Below are 23364 nucleotides of genomic sequence, written 5' to 3'. Positions count from 1 at the left end.
GGAATGAGAAGAAAATGCATCTATTATATTATATATCTGTGCTTATTTTACATTGCAGAAATATAAAACTGCAGTATCCTCTCTTTGATTATGTGTAATGTATTCATCGTACCTTCCAATTCTAGCTTCATGATTCTCAGCAAATATAAGGTTATATTTCTAAATATTTAAATATATATATATATATTATGACTGTCAATTTAGTAATTTAGCAATTTAGTAATTCATTAAAAATGAACATTTTATCACCAAACTTACCCAAGAGCAAGCAGCACAGAATGAGTAAAGGGCCACTCAAACAGGACATGTTTTTTTGCCTTCAAGATGGCGCAACTGACTGGAACTGAATGAAAGACACATAATGTGATATACTAAAAAAACAGAAATGACAGATAAGACGATGCAAAGGCCAAAAACATCCATCTAGAACCAAAAAAATACAAAATGGCGCATACGGAACGCATTTCATGTGAACAACCTACAGTATAGACTTTGGGGCTTTTCTTAGCAAATACTGATATATGTAATTGCAATCTGAAGAATTAATCAGCATATAGTAATTTGATTACAATTTTTAATTGTTTGGTAGCCCTAATATATGTATATAAAAGACCATTTCATCTACATCTAAATTCACCTGAAACTAGGTTGGTAGAGACAACCCCATTTACATTAAATCTGCATTGTTTGTATAGAACCAAACGGAACAACTAGTTAATGCACAGTGAAGCCTCTCTCTTTTGAACACCATAAGGATTTATTTGTACTCCCACTTTGGCTAGATCACCAAAGATAGTCGGTCAGTTCAGTAGAAGTTTAAAGAGATATACTATGAGCCCTGTTTGCAGACCTTCTGGACAATGAAAAGGTTCATTTAAATGGAATAGCTCTTCATCAAAAAGTTCTCCATCACCACTTTTTGAAAGGTTTTTAAGGTCTAGTTCAAAGATATGAATGGTGCTTTCAATCTGGACAAAATGGAACAAAGTGGAACATGTTTTGTTGGCAAGTTTCTTCTTTCTGTTTACTCATTGTTTGGTTTCTCACTGTGAATCAAGGCCTTTAAGGACAGATGGACAATCTATTGTGTGAGATTGTGAATAGGTTGGATAGTTTAAAACAGTCCCCTGTCCTGAGTTTCCCTTATAGGCCATATTTCTGAAGTAGTTCTGACTGCCACTGCCGTTTGCGCTCTGGGAACGCCGGGGGGATCTTGATCTTTCGGAAATCTCGGATACACTGTTTCATTTCCTCCTCTGCACAGGGCCTCTCCAGAGTCTTCCTCCGGGTTAGACCGCTTCCCCCACCTTCCCGAGGACCCACTCCGCTGGTGAGGGACTGAAACAGCTCGCTGTTTCTCCTCTTATCCGGCAGCTCCATCCACTGCACGGAGGAACCTTTCTTTGGCGGTCGACCGAGAGTAAGAGTGCTCGGAGGCCGAGATACAGAGTGGAGGGCGCCACACGGGGCCAGGGAGCCCCCCACGACCTCGCCACGAGACACCAGGATGGGGCCCCCGTCCTGGGGAGACGTGGCCTCTGAGTGGGTCTCGGAACTTGATGTGGAGAGCTCGTTCAACGAGGCTCCGCTCTCACTGGCCTTATCCAGCAGTTTCTCAGACTTGGGCTCCTCACGCTCCAGTTTAGGGGATGCTGACTTGCAGGCAGGTCCTGGTGGATAGATAAAGAAAAAATTAGCTGATAAAACAATTGAAACCTCTAGAGGCCAATGGCAAAGTCTCACAGACTAAATTGATGAAATGCTAAGCTCTTTTGTGTTAGCGTGTGCAATAAATCACACCAGTTTCATTGCTTCTACTCTTAACATTGGTTTTGTTATACAAACACTGCAAAAAAAATTGTCTTGTGCAGTAAAAAAAGATCTATCCATCTATCTACAAATTTCAGCAGAAAGTCACCATAACTCAAATTAACTAAAGAACTAAGTTCTGTTCCAAAACCTAGTGAGGTGCTTCACTGCCTACAAAGGAAACATGAAATGTAACATCATGAGTGACTGATTTGGAACCTTCTACATATAGGTAACATCACAGAGTTTGCAGTTAGCATGTGGCAAGGTAATGGTATAATGATTGTTGCCAAGTTCGCGGTTTTCCCCGGGAATTGGGCTACTTTTATGTTGTTGCCGTGGGTAAACATTTTTTCCCGTAGGTTGATTTCCATCCCCGTATGTATGATTTGGGTACTCCAACACCTCCAAAACAGCCCCCAGATGAACAAATTCAGTGGAGAATTTGGCCCCCCGATGGATAAAATCACATTGGGCTATTTTGGGGCTAATTTTGACTGACCATTGGGCTTCTTTTGATGCACAGACCTGGCAACCCTGGGCATGATGCACAAAGCATAAAATACACCACACACAAAAAGGGTAAATGTTAATTCAACTGATTTTATCAATAAGTTTCAATATGGGGTGAATTAAAAGTATGTGCATTGCTTTTGCTTCATCTGTTATCTTGAATTAGGTTTTTCCACTGAGATATTTCCTTCCCCATACAAGAATACATGAGATGTTACCTTTGGCCAAACAAGATATCTTAAAATGCAGCATAATGTTGCTGCCTACTTTTTGAACAGCACTGCTGCGATTGTGATTATGATGCCATAGGTCCAGGTAGGCAGCGCACGACATAAACGGAACAGAATACAACTCTAATTAAAAATAGATTGCTATCCTATCCTGTGTGGCATTTCAATATAATGCTGTTAAAGGCTCATTTTTCAAAGCATTATGTCTTATCAACCCACAAAAATGGAGTCATTCAGTACAGATATCTGTTTTTATGCACAACACAGCCCTTACTGCTTTCCTTCTTAACCACAGATTTAAAGAGCCTGTGAGAGGATGTCATGCATGTATTCTGAGATAGAGGGGTTCTCAGTTATGTAATTCAGCCTCAAGCAAAGACCAAAGCACTTGGGTCTGGGTCAAAAACATGGAAATGTTGTCCATAAATGGTAACTTACTGCACTTCAGTGCAATATCAAGGCCTCAGTGGTGATTACACACATAAGAAATATGTTCAAAGGATATGGAACTTCTTTACACAGTACAGATTAAGTAAATGTCTTAATTCTCCCAGAAGAAGTCTTTGCTGTCCAGGCTCCAAATTCTTTGAGACAGCTTTTGATTTTCTTGGTCCACAAAAGAAAATTTTGAAATCAAAAATGAAGCTTTACAACTGGCCAACACAGCTAACTCAACTAACTACCTCTAATTGCTTGTCTATTAACTCTGTATTGGCTCATAATGATGAAATAATACATTTTTGCAGAGAATCAGGAGCCAGCTGTAACCGCACGCTTCAGCAAGTCTCTTAATGTGATGCAGAGGAGCTGCTAATTGGTGATTAAATGTGGATATGCAGGCATAGCTGAAAACAGACTCCATCAGTTGCTTTTCAGGACAGATCTTTGAAGGAGACCATCTGGGAACAGGACACAGATCCCAGACCAGCAGTCCTTTGGGACAAGGAGGCACAAAACTAAATGCACACCACAGGTAAACTAAAATGTATACAGTACTGTATGTATTTCACACTCACAAAAATAAAAATAGCTAAAATAGCAAATATTCAAGATTAAATACAAGTTAAGCTCAATCAACAAGAAATCTGGGTTACAGTAAGATACTTACAAATGAAGTAAATGAGGCCAATCCATAAATGTTCCAATGCTACAATATATAGCCACAAAATGTAAAGATTATGTTAACATGATTTTAATGTAAAAAATTATGCTTAAATCCTCCAAAAATTGGACCCATTACTTTTTTGTTGTAATCAAAAACATGCCACAAGTACTGTAGAAGAAGCTAAACAGGATAGTTCACCCAAAAATGAAAATTATCCCATGATTTACTCACCCTCAATCCATCCTAGGTGTATATAACTATCTTCGATGAACACAATCAGAGATGTATTTAAAAATATCCAAGGTTTATAATGGTTGTGAATGGGGGGGGGGGGGCACATTCTGCGTACGGTCATCCTAGTTATTTGAAGGATGGATGCATTATTTTTTTATAAACTTTGGAGGAAGAAGGATATTTTTAAATATATCCCCGATTGTGTTCGCCTGAAAGAAGATAGTCATATACACCTAGGATGGCTTGAGGGTGAGTAAATCATGGGATAATTTTCATTTTTGGGTGAACTATCGCTTTAACTTGGAATATTCCTTAGAAGTGTGTCATTTCTGTGTCATTCATGTCATCAATCAGAATATGTAAAATTAATGACTGAGTAATGCTTTGAAAGCAGCAGAGTCTCAGTCTCACTTTTCAGAGTCAACATACAAACAGAGTAGTAGTCTCTGCATATTCGGGTGAGAAAGAAAAAAGTATTTTAAAATAAAAAAAACCTTTGGGCTGGTCAGGCAAAAGAAAAACTTGAAAGAAAATGCTTGAAATGAGCAAATTGGGTCATCAAAAAAAAAAAAAAAGAGGGTGAAGTTGGGAATAAAGGGGCTACCCATGTTTATAAGTGACTATGGAAAAACAAGCTCAAAGTCTTATAATATAATCTGAAAAGGCAACACCAAAGGCCCCCATATACTTCACGTGAAATCAAAGAACAAACTGATCTGATGTAATTTTGAACAAAATTAGGCCAAAATTAAGTTCGTTTGAAGTTTGTTTTGGGAGTTCAAAGCAGCTTGCCGGAAAAGTTAACTATGGCTGGTAAACACTTTTGTACTACCACTGGTCCATTACGATTATGTAATAGGTAGGTGTTCACTGAGGCTCCGCCTTCTTTCATGTGGAAATCTCCACTGGTTCATTTCTTCTGTTCAATCCATGGAGGTAAGGCATCTTCGAGTGAAAACATGAACACACTGGAGAGCTGCTTTATGGTAGAAAATGAAGTTGTACTTCTGATGAAACGAGACCCTGACACTGTTTTGCATTTTTAAAATGGTAAAGCATCTTGATTTTAAGCAATCTATTGTATAAAGTGCTATTTATAAAAAAAGTGACGTGACTTTACTGGAGTGCTGAATGGACCCTTCGCTAAGCCCTGCCCTCCTTAGTTACTGTTGCTACGCCTGTCAAGCTTTCGCGTCTGGAAAGTCATTTACTGTATGTATGCACTGGTGTCAGACATTTTCAAGGAGATTAGTAATTTTTGGCGAACAGGTGAAATATCTGAGAGAGCAAGACAAAAGGGACTGCAGTATGCATTCGAGGGTTATATCCACGACATAATATGCAACTGATTATAAAATAATTTGATCAAAATCTAAAGCTCCCAGTGCGAGCAGCAGCCGCCGCTTCACACGCTGACTCCACGTTGAAATATATGCATTATGAACAAAGAACCGTCATTATTTCCAAGCAATGATGTGCTGAGTTAGCCAGCTTGCTAACCTACTCGTCAGATTGACCTACCCGGGCTTACTGCATATGCATACTGTACATCAATATTACATCAATGTTGTCATGATAAATAACACAACATTACTGTATATGCATTATTGTAAGGGTAGGTTCAGGGTTGTGGTAGGTGTAGATGTTAATAAAGCCATAGACCACATTAATATCACACTGGAAGCACAATCTGATTGGTAACGTTAGCATTCTTCAGATTTTGTCAGATTTTGCTAACGTTACCTACTGTTTCAATGTGAGGTAGCAAAATCTGACAGGGTAGCACAAATTGTCAGAACACCGGCATTTCTCCACTTGGGTTTTAGGTGTCGGGAAGGGAAAAAAAATTCCACCACCCCATCCAAACTCTTAGGATACCAGGTATCAGGTTAACACAATCCATAAGCACAACGCTTCGGCATGTTCCCTCGCTCGGAAACTTGACAGGCCTCCCGCGCCTAGTAACAGTTGCTAAACCACAATTGGCCTGTGGCGGTTTTCGGGCGTGGCTTAGCGCAGGGTCAATTGCAGAGCTCATGCAAACATATCCACGTTGTTATGAACAGATGCTTTTCTTATGCTTTATTAATTGTTTTCTCAATTTTGTTGTGTTTTTATTTTGTTATTGAGAGAATAGCGCACAGCACATAATTACATATTCATCTAAACGCCGCTCTCAGCAGAGTGGGTGGCTTCGGATGTTCGCTAATGGTATATCGCTGCTCACATATTTCAAACTCTGTTTTACCCCTAAGCCAAGAACGAAAAAGAATTTGCCGTGAGTATATTTGAGCCTTAAGGTGCACACAATAATCTTTCCTCATTAAAACACTTTACCCCTTACACGCTTTTGAGTAGTCTCAAATGCAGATTTGTTTGAAATCTAGCCTACATGTGCACTGTTTCCGACCAATGAGAGCAGGAAAAAAACTTTAGACATGAGAGGGGAAAAAAGTGTGGAAAGTGAGAAACATGAGGCAAAAACCAAAACAAATCATTAAAGCTCTAGCTATCTAAGCCAAGCACTACTATTAATATTTCTTACACTTAATATAATACATTATCGTTAACTATAACGATAAAGATATATTTCTAAAATTCATTATAAATATAAAGTATAGCAGAGTCCACAACACAACTATAACGATAACATCACAAAGGAACAATATCTTTGGAATCACTTTCAGAACTATTTTTTTTTTCCCGCTGATGAATGATAAAAACATTGACCAATCCATCCTGTTTTAAAGAGCTCAAGCATTTAAAGCGGCAGATGACAAAACTGCAGTTCACGCTTAGAATAAACAACAATATTGTGCACTGATGTGGACGCTAACATAGTTATCTTTATAGTTATCATTCTTGGTGTTTTAGAGTTAGGGATTTGAAAAAATCTCAAATTGTGTCTTGTTGACACGACTATTGTAGGTGATTCGACTTTTTTAGGTGAAAAGATTTGCTTCATAAGAAGAACAAGTTGAAGAGAAAATAAAAAGACCAGAATAAATCTTTAGTAGAGGCTCTTTTGACGTGGGCCTGTAAGCAACCAAGAACAACCGCATAGTACTCACATGTTCTTCAGAAACGATCAACTGATAATTAAGTAAAGATATGTTAAAAACCTGAGATTGTTGAGTAAGCCAACTCCAAAATCGATTGTCAGAGGACCACATACAACCTTCATGCTATAAACTGCAGAGCTGCGTATCTGAAGCAGCAGAGTATCCATTTGCTGAGGTCAAGGGGCCGCAGATGCAGCTGTAGAGAGCTCAGCATGACCTTATTAAACCCAACAGATGTTCCCTCTACACTCCCCTGCTATTCTGAATTAGCATGAGCACTGGAACGTTCCAGAACGTCCTCCGATTTTGTCCATTCCAGGTTTAACCGGCCGTTGTGAAGTCATTCTGTGTGAATGGATGGTTTTAAAACGAATATCCTGCTATTAAATAACATATGGTGAGTTGATCATTAAGGCCATGTGGCGAGTTGGAGGCATTTTAACAGTCTGTTCATCCTACTTGCTCCTGTTGCTTCATAATCTCTACAACAGCAATAACCATCAGGGCCTCCAGCAAATGAGCTAGCTGGGCTGATGAATGGCTTCAAAATGCACACACACTTCTCATCTCTCTTGGAAAACAATTACACATGTAGATCCACAGATTAGCTCTTACTGGTGTGTCTCGCACATGTACCGCTCAAAGGAAACAGTAATAGCTTCTCTCCTTTGAGTAAATACAGTCTATGGCAAACTGTCATCGGGTCAATGAAATGCATAAAAATGCATAAATAAGCAGAGGTTTTACCTGTGCTGGCTCTATACAGGTGAATAAATGTCCCATCATAAAACATCTCCAAACTAGGACATGAGCTGTGACACATGGAGGTCAGACTGATAAATAATAGAAGGTAAAGTACTAAAACCACTGTTCCATAACAAGCTGTTCCATCATTCAAGAATGCAACTTCTTAGTTTGAAATCGCTAACTTCATTTAAAACCTATTATTTTTCATTTTCAGTATACCCAGCATGTTCTATGTTCTCATGTTCAAACACACTGAATTTGGAATAGCACATTATGGAATAGTGGCCCTTGTGTATCAATGAGTCTTGGTCGCCCAACACCCTGTTGCCTGTTTGTGGTTTGTCCCTCCTCGGACCGCTGTTGTAAATTCTCACCACCACTGACCGAGAGCAACGCACAAACCTTGCTGTTTTGGAGATACTCTGACCCCAGTCGCCTTGCCCTAAAAATCTGGCCCTTGTCAAAATTGCTCAGATCTTTATTCCTGGCCATTTCTCCTGCATCCAATATGTTGATTACAAGAACTGATTGTACTACCTAATCTACATGTACACTCTAATAAATTGCTGGCTTAAAAACAACCCAAGTTGGGTTGAAAATGGACAAACCCAGCGGTTGGGTTAAATGTTTAATACGTTCACCTTTTGATTATTATTATTGCCTTTAGTAATTATGTGTCAGATTATTAATTTCCAAACTATTTTGGGTTCATTTTAAGCCAGCCATATAGTCATTTTTCAACAATAGTTGAGTTCAATAAAACTGCCCAGCACATTGGGCAAACATTTATCCCAACTACTGGGTTTGTCCATTTTACACAGGAGATGATCAACGATATTCTCTTCACATATAACTGGTTATATACAGTATATATATATATATATATATATATATATATATATATATATATATATATATATATATTTATTTATTTATTTATTTTTTTTTTTAGGGATGCACCGATTGTCCGCGCATTGTGAACTGCATGCTTTCAATTACAATTCGTTATCGATTAATGAAGGAGAGATAGGAGGAATAGCGCTGAATGACACAGACCAGAAGCGCTCTCTCACACGCGTACGCGATCTCTCTTTCTTGCGCAATCAGTTCTTCTTGCGCCTGAATGGTCAAAAGCACACATAGTTGTCAAAATGTCCATCGTGTGGAGTATCTCACGTAAATACAGACAGTTATGGCTTAAGTGGACATAAACATTTGGGTGAAAACAGGATATGTGTCAGTATCCATGAATTCAGTCTTAAAGGTGCTCTAAGTGATGTCACACGTTTTTAGGCCAAAATATTTTTTGTCACATACAGCAAACATCTCCTCACTATCCGCTAGCTGCCTGTCCCCTGAACACACTGTAAAAAAACGCGGTCTCTGTAGTCGCCACAAGCTCCGAAAACGGCAATAAAAACAAACTGGTGCAGCATGGACCACGAAAACATAATAAACATGCTCCAGCCAATAACCGACAAGAATGATGTTAAATGTGCGTTCATGACTGTTTCAGGAAGCACGGAGGGGGAGGAGGAGGAGGAGGAGGAGGAGGAGGGAGGGTCTAGCTAGCCTCTGTTTTGTTTGACAACACTTCGAACGTCAACAGAAAGTTACTCCACCCAGGATCACTTAGAGCACCTTTAAAGGGACCGTAGCCTATATTTTTTGTTAATAAAACAACAAAATATGTTAAATAAATGTATACATGGTAAATAAACCTACTGTATCTGAAAAACAAGTTTATTTAATTTGTATCTCTATAGTATTTGTTGTATTGTTTGTAATTTGTTTGTAAATTTAATTTTATATAACAAAAATTATGCCCTTTGAAGGTTATTGAACACTGAAATTTTTGTTCTTTAAGTTTGTGATAAGCACATAAAAATTTTTACTTTTTTCATTAGAGTAATAATAAAGCTGTCCTACATTCATTAGTCTCACTGTGTTGTGCTTGGAAAACTGCAACATCACCCAAAAAAAAAAAAAGAGAGAGAGAAATTAACAAATGTATAGGCATCGGTATCGGCGAGTACTAGAAAAAAAGTATCGGTACTCATACTCTGTCCTTAAAAAATGGTATCGGTGCATCCCTAATAAATATATATATATATATATATATATATATATATATATATATATATATAGACACTCAAGACGATTTACACACACACACACACATACACACACACACACACATATGCACCTGTATACAGACACACATACACACACACAAATTGCCCCGCAAAAGGTCATCATGTATTAAATTTGTGTAATTTTCAAAAATTATTTATTTATTTATGTATTTTTGTAGCCAAGACCTGTCGATACAGAAATTGACTTTCAAAAGTAAACAAACTCTGAGGGATATTCATTGGATTAAAAAGTGTGACAACAAGCTTTGGTCACTCTATAATATATAAATATAAATAACATAATAATAATAATAATAATAAATAAACAAATGCACCAAATGCTCCTTGTACTAATGTGAAACCACACACATTGAGGTTGGATAATGACTGCTGAAAATGTTAATTATCCTCTCAGCTGTCAGAATGCTGTTGGCACAGAGACACAGGTTTATCCCTCATTCTGCCCTCATGAAATAAAGACCAATTAGCTCTGGCAGAGACATGAACCGCTTTAGAAGGATCATTTCTTTTTAGAAGAATTCTGACGACTCATTCAGCCCTCATAATATATAGTTCTTCCAATATCTCGAGTGAAGTTGTTTTCTTGAACTACTGGGCTAGAACAGAACAGTCCCCCCAAAAGTCTGTTTTTTAATTTTTTTTTAAATTGTAGCTCAAAATGACAACATGCATAATTCAGTACTGTAGATTCTGTAAATGTGCGAGTGCACATATATGTATATAATATATATAAGTGACGTGTGGCCAAGTATGGTGTCCCATACTCAGAATTTGTGCTCTGTATTTCACCCATTAAAGTGCACACACACACAGCAGTGAGTATTAAACAAACACCCAGAGCAGTGGACAGTGTTTGCTCTGGCACCCGGGGAGCGATTGAGGGTTAGGCGCCTTGCTCAAGGGCACCTCAGTTGTGGGTATGAGAGTGAAAGAGAGCACCGTTCATTCACTCCCCCCACCTACATTTCCTGCTGGTACTGAAACTCAAACCCTTCAGGTTACAAGTCGATTTTCTAACCATTAGGCCACACCAGCCCCTAAGTCTTTAAGTCTTGCCAATTTTAACATTCAAGTGATTTTAAACCATTTAAGCACAAGAAGACACAAAAGAGAACTCAATTCAGTTCTGGCTCTCTGACAGATGGTTTTCTGTGTGCTTGCACATAAAGCTGCTTCTCAAACAGCTTACGAGAACAGAATTGAGATCTTTTTCATAGTTTATTGCACCTAAATGGTCAAATACACAGAAAATTATGAAAAAATACCCGTCTTGGCAAGTATTCACGTTAACAGTCAGTTATGACTGTTTATAAAGAAAATGCATGTGTGACAGTATATTGGATCCAGTAAATTCGGTCTTAAAGTGACAGCAACTTGATATACCTGCTTCTGTCTGTGTTAAAGCACAGAGTGCATCATACGCATGAGTCAGTGTAAACCACAAAACGTTCGGACACATGTGAATTCTACAAATACTGCTATATTTTAAAGCAACAAGAGGAGAAATGGTTAGAGATAGTGAGGAAAATTGGGTTTTACGAGCTCAAAGGCTCTGGCCAAGCTGTGATCTAGGCAAGGGGCTTCTAGATACATCATTGGGAATTACATCAACACAGTAAATAAAGCTGCACATTCCAAGGCACTTCAGTGGTTTAACTGAAAGTTGTATGCTTTCAAATGTCTGTATCTTCCTAAAAATATAAATATAAATTAACATCCAAATATAAATTTTAAAAACACAAATACATTGAGTGAGGAAACATTTAGATGAGATGATTGTAATTTTTAAAAATATGTCTAAAAAAATTCCTCCTTCTATAGGTTGTTTGCACATGACGTCAGAGCAGAGGCGCGACTGAGTCTGGATGGCAGGGAGTGATGTGTCTATATAGGAATCCTATCAAAAACTCAAAATTCTTATGTTTTGCGTTGTTTATGGTTGCTCAAATCGCTAAAATCGATTCATTTTTTAACTTTAAAAGTTGTCACCTTTTATAGCGTTTTGCGTCTGCTGATACTGAAATGAATATGGATACCTGCTTACCTTTTGTTTTTGACTTGGTTAAATATTCACATTCTTCATGCTATCGTTTGCAGGGAGGAGAAGATATTTTATCCCACTGAATGATATTGATGTTTTCACTTCAGTTTTGTAGAATTCCGTTCACAATATTGATGTGGTTACCATGAAAACAGTCACGCGCTGCTGCTTCAGCCATCGTATGGTAGAAAAAGTCCAAATAAAATAAATGTGTTCAACAAGCTGACAGAAGTTGATCCATTTATTTGTTGGAAGCGTGTAAATGTAACTGTAGTTTTAATGTTGTTTTTGTAAATATTCACTTTCCCATATGGCCACGAAGGAGAACCGGAGGGTCACATTCAAGGGACACCGACATGCTGTATTTTTGTATTTATTTCAACAAATGACAACCAACATCAGACCCATAGAAGCTCGTGAACAGTTTTGAAGTGGCTGTGCGCAAGTTATAATCATTCACAAGCGAGTGAGAGTCATACTTGCAAATGTAATGTTAATTAATTATTACACAAAAAAAAACAAATACAAAACTCAGCTAAGTATGTGATTATTTTGAGTGAAAGGCAGTGGGTTTATTTAGTGACATTATTATTATTTGCTATTATTGTCGTCTTCCCTCACCACCTCAACAAAGGCGAAAATTGTGTTTTATCTGTGTTGTACACTGTCCAGTCTTTTTCCCTGGACAATATCGTGAGTTCCTATTACAATTCTCGATTCAGCATAAATGACCTACAATGGTGACATTTTTCACAATCATGACAGAAAATTATAATACTGCCCTTAACATCACTAGCAGAAAGGCAGCGCCATATAAACAAACCAAACTAGAACTGAACACGGCGAGACAGCAGCTTCACATTCTCTATATCTGTCTCCTCGATGGCAATCAAGTCTTTCAATTCAGTAAAAAAGTCGCTCATCTTCATAACATAAAGACCATGTCCAACATATGTTGTGATTTTCTGTTTATACCTTTCTAAATCAGCACAGAAAGGACTTTTCTCCAACTCTTCCATTCTAATTTTCACTGCTTGCCCTCCACCGGAATTTCGCACGTCACCAGAACCACGTGATTGCAAACAACCTATTCCCCCCTCAAAAATCCCTCCCATAAGAGTCACCTATACACTATAATATTATATTTATTCTGTGTAATGACATATAAAATAACTTATACGTATAAAAATGTGTTTATTAGTCTGAATTAGTCTGATACTAATGTAAAAGCATTCCAGGAATGCCACACAAACTTTTAGGAATTGCTGGAAGATTTCAGAATCGAGGAATGAAACTCTAACCCTCTCTGTGTGCACCTGTTTAGCATTTCTCAGCGGTACCAGACCGTCACAACTGAACGCACCCTGACCTTTGCCTGGGGAGAATGGATTATTGGAGAGAGAGAGAGAGACGAGGGGGGAAAAAAGACAAGTTGAACACAATGGCTTATATATCATTGAGATGCACAGAGCATTTCTGCAGAAGGAATAGAATTGAAGGATTGAAGAGAAGCAAAAATCTGATAGGGATTTCAATAAGGCCATAATCCTACTGGGGAAACACAGGATCACAGGAGTCTAGCCGTCAGCTGGGAGGCCAAACAGCAGGGCATGAGAACTACAGGAAATGACCTTCAGGAATGACTCACACTGATAAAAGTATGTTTAGGTGGTGATAATGCAATAGATTGGCGTATGTTATGATATAATCATGATGACTATGATAAAACGATCCAATCGGATTCTGCTCCACTGGAAGCAGGAAACAGATTGTGCTTTATCTTGATGTCATTGTGAAGCTGATAATTCCAGAGGGACTGGGACAAAATATATGGTAATTAAAATTCCATGCAGTAAAATGTAAAATTTCTTCTATTATAATTGCAAGGCAAACATCAACATCACATTTACTATATTAAAGAAATAAGGGGTACAAGGGATTTAAACAACCCTCTAAAACTAGATTTACATATTGGAGTGTAACCACCTTTGCAATGCCATAGGAACCAGCTGGAATACTGTAGCAAGTTACCAAATAGCAAGATGCTAAAAACCATTTTAAACACTTTTGCATAAACAAATATTAGATTAATTTGAATGCTACAAAGTTACCCAAAAGCTACCCACTGGTTAATAGACATTCAAAAACTCAACGTAAATGTACTTCACTACAATTAACTTCATGACCTGCACAGAGAAGCAGCAGATGTCCTCCTCACATGCAATAGTTTCTCTGGGGACCAAATCATGTCCTAGAAATAATTAGCATGAAAACATTGTAAACATATTGTGTGTGCTCATGTTTCCACCTCAATCATTGCCATAGAAATCTCTCCATCCTCTCTGTACATTAACTCTCATTTTTTTCTTGCAAACCTCAAAGGAGAGAAGCGTTTATTTCTGCTGAGATATTTTCGTTGACACAGATGCCCACGATTTACGCTTTTCAGTTTCATCCGCCTCGTTAAGCATGATGGAACAAACTGTAAATAATACAACTATGGCGTCTTGTTTTCACTTTCTTTTTATAACAGGACATTGCAGCGGCTCTATTGCCTGAAATGAATATAATATGATGAAATTTGAGTTCACTCACACAGACGGGTTCTGATCAGTCGGCAGGGAAAAAGCAATGCTAAATGCAAATAATAAAAGGCAGCTAACCATATGATTGTGAATAAATATGGTCATCAACTTTAAGGGATGAAAAAATGCTCTCCATATCTTTTGTTCATGTCAAAGGCTATGGATAAAAATCAAACTATATTTTTGTGCAGTTGTCATTTGATAGATGCACACACAAAAAAAAGTCCTAACCCAAGCAATGTTATTTGACATATTTTGCTATACTGAAATCCGTTTTACAGGATTCTGCTGATTTCCCTTACAAAATTCACCACATTAGATTCTGTGCTATTTGAATAAAGAAACTGAACTAAATACTGTAAATATAGAGAATGTTTGAAACATGCATTCAAAACTGTTGATAAAACAGTCTGCCAAATGTGTAAATGTTAATGTAAACATGACTAATATATTTATTTATTTATTTTATTTCCATATGAGGCATATTAGGCCTAGTTCCCACAATAAACACATTTAAATTAACTTCTTCAAAACCATTCAATATAACCTAAGCATTTTTCTTAAGGATCGCAGCCAACATAATTTAACGCCAGCTTCAAGGAAGACTGAAACAAGAAAGACGAAAAACAGGAAACAACTCCGCCATCATCTGATCCGTCCCCATGGCTTCGCACAGAAATGAAGAGGGAATTTACAAGGACTCAAATCTAATTGACAACCATCTGGACAACATTACAGAGTCTGTAGAGCAAATTTACAATCAACAATTAATGAAAGTAAAGATATGAAGCAGAAGGACTTTGAAATTGCTGTTGGGGATGTCTATAATAATTGTGCACAATAAGACGGGGACCAGGAATTGAAAAAGTGCATGACACTCCATGGCAGACACTCCATGACTGCCTGCCTATTTGAGTTTGGCAACAGAGCTATAAAATTATAAATATTTTATTCAATATATTTTGAATATCTCTAATATATCTTGAAATTATTCCTAAATTTGCTCTGAAATGGTTTACAATTTCTTTTCCCCTATCAGAGGATTTATCATTTTGAAGAAAAGGTCAATTCAGACTGCAAGATATAATCAAGCAAAAATAGTTTGTCGCGGACAAGCTACGCAATATCACGTTCATAATCGCAGATGAATCGCCTTTGATTATGAACACGATATTGCGTAGCTTGTCCGCGAACTACGGCTCTGTATATTAACCCATTTTAGCCCACCGGCAACTATAGTTGCCGCAGTGTATGGTTGTCATTTTCCTTTTGTAAGTTTTCTTCTAGATGTTTTCCATGTTTTATTTCTCAATGACATGCAAGAAAACATCTAAATAAAGGATTTCAAGAACAAAAAAAAGGTATTCACTTCCTTCCTGTAACTGTCTGTTAATAACCTAGCATCAAGCTTTCCATGCTGTAACGATATAGGCCTAACAACAGTAGACCCGCTTGAAGGTCAAGATAACTCATTCCAGCTCAGGGAGGTTGGTCAGACAGCTGTTCTGAAAGCTATACAGGACCTAAACACCACCTTCTCAAAAGATATTTTTAATTTAGATATAGCTTTTCTTAAAAAATATAGCAGCATTCTGGTCCAGCCTCTCACCAATCTTGTTAATATCTCCATTAAATCTGGGCAATTCCCAGATGGGTGGAAAAATGCTCTAGTAATACCGATTTTTAAATCAGGAGATGACAAAATGTCTTGTAACTATAGACCTATCAGTCTTCTCCCAGCTTTGTCTAAAGTTTTAGAGAAGATTGTTTCAGAACAACTTATGCACTATCTTGAGACAAACCAGTATCTGAGTCCTCTGCAATTTGGATTCAGGCACAACCATTCCACAGAATCCGCAATCTGTCTATTAATTGAAAATATCAAACAATCACTTGACCAGGGAAATGTAGTTGGTGCTGTGTTTCTAGATTTAAAAAAAGCATTCGATACAGTAAATCACAATATATTAATTTCTAAATTAGCTAAGTTCAATTTATCTAAAAAAACATTGTCCTGGTTTGAATCTTATTTAAAGGGCCGTGAACAGTGTGTTGTGATTAATAGTGTGAGATCTACTTTTCTTAAAATTAAAACAGGTATTCCTCAGGGCACGATCTTGGGACCCATACTCTTCAGTCTATATATTAATGACTTACCGGATGTAGTATGTCCAGATACAGGTCTACTAATGTATGCAGATGACACAGTGGTGTATGCATCTGCTGATACATGTATCTCTGTGACTGATAAACTTAATACTAATTTAGAAAGAATATCATCTTGGCTGGCTTCATCTTGTTTAACTTTAAATACTAAAAAAACAAACTCTGTCTGCTTTTCTATTCAAAAACTACCTTTAACACAACTTTTGAACATAAAAATTAATGGGGAACTTATTGAACAAGTACCTGAAGTGAAGTATCTTGGATTAAATATAGATTATCAGTTGAATTTTAAAAGTCATATTAAGAAAATCTGTAAAACTATTAGGGCCAATTTAAGTTGTTTTATGATGATAAGAAACTGTCTGACTCTTGACTGTGCTTTTATTTTTTTTAATTCTATGATTCTTTCACATATATCTTATGGCTTAACCACATGGTCCCAAGCTCATCAGTCATCAGTCAAAATTATAGAGTGTCTTTACAATCGAGCCTTGAAAGTTCTGGACAAGAAGAGAATAAGGTACCATCACTGCCAAATTCAAAGTAAATATAAGATTCTAAGTTTTGTTAATCTTATTTCTCTGCATTTGGTTAAACTGGTCTTCAAATGCTTAAATGATGCTGCTCCACTACCGCTTTGCAAAATAATAACAAGACAGCAAAGTACTAGATCCACCAGATCTGCTTCTAAAGTCAATTGTAACATCCCTTTTCGTAGAACATCATTTGCACAGGTCGCTGTTTCAGTGAAAGGGGCAAAATTATGGAATGCTCTGCCAGATAATCTGAAATGTATCCCGACATTAGCCACTTTCAAAAAAAAAATCAAATTGTGGTTAATTCAGGAACAATGTTGTTCTCATATTTAGTCCTCTGACTTTGCCCTTTCTGTATATTTTTAATATTTTCTTAATTAATATTTTCTATACATTTTTATCTTTATTCCTTCCCGGTCTTTTATTAATGTTGATGTTGATGTTAATGTTAAACTGTATTGTGTGTTTTTTTTTTTTTTTTTTTTTTTTTTTTAAAGCCCTACTAGGGACAAGTGTTGTAAATTAGCTTTTAGCTAAAAACATTATGATACATGCATCGGACGACTGTCAAAGTTTGTCTATGTTATTTGTATCTGTCCCTATCTAAATAAAACAAACAAACAAACAAACTTCCTACCCCTACTTCCAGGAAGCATAGTGAAGGCAAACCCTCCCAAAGAAAAGTAATTTTCATGTTAACATTAGAAAATCTTTGTTGACATATATATATCTACGTAATCATGAGGGTCTCTAGAATCATCCAAACAAAACAAATCTTACAAGAGATCTATAGTTTTTTGTATACTTAGTCAAAAGTACGAGCGGCAACTATAGTTGCCGGTGGGCAAATGACTTGTTAGTACATATATAATGGGGAAATGGGGTATACTGTCTTTAATGGGTTAATAAATCAAGGTTATTGGTCTTGTTTAGTGCTTTTTGCTTTCATAATATTTTATATTGTTATATATTATATATTGTTATTTGTTAATTAATTAATTTTTTCATTAGTTTATTTTTTGTTTGTTTGTTATATGTGACCCTGGACTACAAAACCATTCATAAGGGTCAATTCTTTGAAATTAAGATTTATACATCATCTGAAAGGTGAATATATATAAGCTTTCCATTGATGTATGGTTTGTTAGGATAGGACATTTGGCCGAGACTCAACTATTTGAAAATCTGTAATCTGAAGGTGCAAAAAAATTGAAATATTGAGATAATTGCCTTAAAGTTGTCCAAATGAAGTCCTTAGCAATGTATATCCACTCACAAAAATATTTTTTTATATATTTACAGTAGAAAATTTACTAAATATCTTCACAGAACATGATCTTTACTTTATATCCTAATGATTTTTGCCATAAAAAAAACAAACAAAAAAAACAATAATTTTGACCCATACAATGTATTGTTGGCTATAGCTACCAATATACCCGTGTGACTTCTGACTGGCTCTGTGGTCCAGGGTCACATATAAGAGTAATTTTTTTCTAATGAATGATGTAATTTAACTTTTTTCATTCACAATGCTCTGTTAGAGCAACTTAATGGCTGGACTTTGTTCTGCACTATGTTCCACCACTTTAAAACTAATGGATTTGTTGTTTGTTGTGTTTTCATATCCAAGAAATTATAAACTAGATGCAACTTTTTTGTGTTCACATTGAATGTTCTTTGACTTTGACTGATCTGTTGATCTGTTGAAAGCAGTTATTTTGAGTTAGATGCATAAATGTTCTCCTCCTATTCAAATTTTACATTGAGGGGTGCATACAACATATTTGCCTACCGGCAACTATAGTTGCCGCACATTCAAACATGTTTTTTAAGAAAAAAAAACAAAAATCTGGGAAAAATAAATGCAGAACATGTTCACATAGGACACTATTAACAGGACTATATGCATGAAACCATTCAGAAAAATTTGGGCACAAATGGGTTAAGTGCCGCTCCATTTGAAAGCAGGTGATGGACATTTACCGCTAATCACAGAACCGGTTTTACTGATGAGACACGCATGACAATCTCATGCGATTAATCGTGCAGCCCTAATACAGTATATACAATATTACATTTAGGGTCATCAAAAGTACTAAGTCTGTACAAGTCGGTACTAAACAAAAAGAAAGAAACTGCAGTACCAGTAGAAGCGAATACTGGGTATATTCAGTACCCGCTGACAGACGCTGCTTTCAAACAATCTCATTCGTGTTTGTTTGAACACTCTCTAAGCGTCAAAGGCTTCAATCTATTGTCCAAACTCTGTCCCGGAGGGCCACCGTTCCCGTCCCGCCTCAACACACCTGCCGGAAAGTTTCTAGATCTGTAGATTTTTCAGACCATATTTAACATAAATGGTCCATACAGCATTATTTTCAGCATTATATTTGGTATATATTACAGTCATCTGTAATACTTTTATTTTCTCTTATTTTCATTGGTTTCAAGTGATAACATGCCCGCCCCTTACATTATGAGAAGAATCTAAAACGCTTTATAACCTGCATATATTCACCTTTGACACATAAGTTGGATTCTTTAAATGTGGTTTGATGTGGCACGATCACCAAACAGCAAAGTACAGTCTGAATTAGAGGATCATTTGCTCCTTTAGCTGTTGCTGGTTTGAGTGGCACACACACATTCTTTTAGTGAGGTTCAAAAGAGATTTGCATATGGTAAAGACAAACAGTATTGCGTATTGTCAGTCGTGCTCATCAATCACTAAACTTTTGCCATGAAAACACTCTGCTTGCAAGACAAATTTATTTTTAGAAACTCTTAATTTTATATTTTAGAAAACTGAATGGGGGCAATAGTCTTGAAACACATATTTATAAACAAAAAATGTAAACAAGAGATTCATATAACGAGAGTTTTTGTGAGAGTGCAGAATTCAGGGAGACAGCTTAAGTCTCTTGATTTTTGTTTATTACCTATTCACAATCTGAATACAAGTTTAGTTTTTCAGTACACTGCAAAGTTTCTGGATTGACAATCGTATTTAAATGCACAACTTGAATCGGCAACTGTGATGAATGACAGTAGTAATCAACAGACGAGACAAAACGGGACATTTTTTAAAGTACTTAATTCAACAGTTTTTGCTCGGTTTTGCTGGGGTATTAAGAACTGTGAAATTTTACTGGTATTGGTACAGACTACTGTAACTTTATACTGTAACAACCCCAATTACATTATTTACCAACATATAAAGGGAGTCCAGCAATCTGAGATCATTTTGTCTCCTCCAATATAATATCATTTATTGTATTATTTCCAGGTTTCAATGTGTTTTCAGACTTTTGGAACCCAATGTATGTGAACTTAAACATTTCATATGTGAAAACGCCACTAAACACCATTTTAAATTGGATTAGGAAGTAATAATAGCGATTTCTTTCTTCTAAATCTAAGTTAAAGTTTCAAGCTGAGAAGTTGACACTAAAGCCAAGTGAAGTCTCCGAGACTGAAGCTCATCACTGTCAGACTCACGGTGGTTTGTTTTGTACCATGTCGGAGCACACACTATACAAAACAACACCACCTTCGACTGAAGCTACAATCCCATAATTCATTGTCACACAAACTCATGCATACAGAAACAGGAGAGTTTATTCTTTACATGTCAAAAAGCAACAAGGAGGAAGAGCTTGCGGTCATGTTTGTACGGAGACACAGAATAGGGAGAAAGAAGAAAAAAAAAGATTAAAATATAGATAAGACTGCTTAGGGAAATGTGCAGAGCAGTTTGATGTTTTTTTTATTTATTGTTTTAGATCTCTTTTGCACTCTTTCACTCTCTTGCCATTTCATTACTGCTTTCTCATCTAACGCCCTATCATACACCCGGTGCATTGCAGCGCCAGGCACGACATAAGTCTTTTTTGCTAGCTTCAGCCTGACGCAGTTATCATTTTCACGTCCTGTGCCACGTCGTTGCTATTTTGAGGCAACTGAAAATGCCCACTGACCAACAAACCTGGTCTAAAGTCAATAGCACATTTTTTTTTTTTTTTGTTATTTACAGAGCGCGTTGGTAATATGCACCCATATGCGGGTGCACAATGCGCGTAGACTCTGCTTATTACACACACAGGGATGCACAGCAGCACACAATCATGCCAAATATTAAAAAATAAAATTATTACAATGTAAAAGATTATTATTGTGTGCATAAAGATAAAAATGCATATCTGTTTCCTCCATATCTGTTTCCTCGCTAAAGAAGCGTTCAGTTTTTCTGCTTGCAAATTTCGCCATGTAAAAAGCGAATCCGCCATGGAGCAACTGGCTTTTAAATGGAATGGGAGATGAGACTCTGATTGGTTTATTGCATGTTACACCACACCCATTACTCATTAAGAGAATAGGGACAACCCTTTTAGACCATGTGCCGGGTGCACCGACCATTCTTCCTGTTGTTAAAGATCATTAAAATAGGGCCCTAGATTTCAAACAGTTTTAAAACATAGCCATAGTGTCTGGAAATAGTCTCAAAAGTGTACACACTAGAGGAGCATTGGCCATAGTGCTAGATTATCCCCCGGTTTCAAAGACAACGCTTAAACCTAGTCCCAACATCTGCAAACTACGATGCTCAAAGTTCAGTGCAAAGGGAGATTTTCTTTTACAGAAATCACTTTTTTAGGACTACAACAAATGGCTGGTAGGGACTACAACAAGCTTCTTCCCAGGTTGGTGACATCACAAACCCCAAAATTTACATAAACTCTGCCCCGGGAACACACAACAAAGGGGGTGTGGTCATGTTGGGCAGCTTTAGAGAAGAGGAAGAGTTGTTGTAGTAGAGTGTTGTTTCCATGCCGTCATTTTATGCCGCACTGCTTCACAAACAAGGGTCAATTCAACGCTGGATTTGCACAAAAGATTAACATGACGGCACATGCTAGTCGATGAGTTAAATCAACTCCACAGACACTACATAAATTTATCTGTTATCCATTCAGAAACGTCCAGCTTCATTCTAAATGTTGTAACTTCTTCCTGAGTCTCTCCATCAGTGTCCGACCCCGGTCCGCCCTCTTCTGGAAAGGGGGCCAAGAACAGCAGCTCATTTGCATTTAAAGGGACACACACAAAAACAGCGTGTTTTTGCTCACACCCAAATCGGGGCAAATTTGACAAGCTATAATAAATGATCTGTGGGGTATTTTGAGCTGAAACTTCACAGACACATTCTGCGGACACCAGAGACTAATATTACATCTTGTAAAAGGGGCACTATAGGTTCCCTTTAAAATAAAGTCAATGCCATTGTTTTGTTTCAAGATGCACAACAGTAATGTTTTTATCTAAGGAACGTTTTTAAAAGCTACTTAAGTGTCCTAATTGAACTAAGGCCTAATCCTGGCTTAATCTAAGCCTTGTTTGTGAAACCAGGCCGAAGTGTTTAAGTTAGACCTTTTATCTATTTGCTAATGACTTTAGATCTAGATCACAGGATTGTACTGTGCACATTTTATGTCAATCTGTTTGTTTGAGGACATTCATTCCATGAATTCTGTGCTACTTCACATTTTACATTAGGGCTGGGCGATATATCGCATGCGATTGTCACGCGCATTTCGTCAGTAAAGCCGGTTCCCTGATTACGGCGAAATTGCCATCACCTGCTTTCAAATGGAGCGGCATTTAATAGACAGAGCCGTAGTTCACTGACAAGCCACGCAATATCGCGTTCATATCGCAGATGTATCGGCTTCGATAATGAACGCAATATTGCGTGGCTTATCAGTGAACTACGGCTCTGTCTATTAAATGCCGCTCCATTTGAAAGCAGGTGATGGCGATTTCACGGCAATCAGGGAACCGGCTTTACTGACGAAATGTGCGTGACAATCGCATGCGATATATCGCCCAGCCCTATTTTATATGCACATTTATTCATTTAGCAGGTGCTTTTATCCAGAGCAACTTACAAATGAGGAACATCACATGCAATTTGTTATAAGAGCCACCGATATTCATAGTGCACAATGGCAAGTTTAAAGAACAACAGCAGCGAAATGCATAAAAGAAGAGAAATAACATTTTTACTTCAGATATTTATTTTTTAAGATAAATATCCGTGCAAAATTTTGACCTTGCATACATTCTTCCAAGCAAATAAAATCCACAAACCACCCAAAACAAGTCAAGGTCTTGTTGAGT

The 23364-nt window shown here is 37.1% G+C and overlaps 1 protein-coding gene across 1 annotated transcript in view; it reads right to left on the bottom strand.

The window, feature by feature from the left end:
• Positions 1-1143: 1143 nt before the first annotated feature.
• The window catches only part of kctd8 (potassium channel tetramerization domain containing 8), a 43312-nt gene continuing 21091 nt past the window's right edge, over positions 1144-23364 (bottom strand). The window contains exon 2 of the mRNA XM_067383153.1: positions 1144-1670. Within this exon, the coding sequence (XP_067239254.1) occupies positions 1144-1670 (527 nt within the window). The remainder of the gene's footprint in view (positions 1671-23364) is intronic.

This window comes from Chanodichthys erythropterus, chromosome 1 (assembly GCF_024489055.1).
Source record: "Chanodichthys erythropterus isolate Z2021 chromosome 1, ASM2448905v1, whole genome shotgun sequence".
Classification (NCBI taxonomy): Eukaryota; Metazoa; Chordata; class Actinopteri; order Cypriniformes; family Xenocyprididae; genus Chanodichthys; species Chanodichthys erythropterus.
This window is presented reverse-complemented; position numbering and strand designations above follow the sequence as displayed.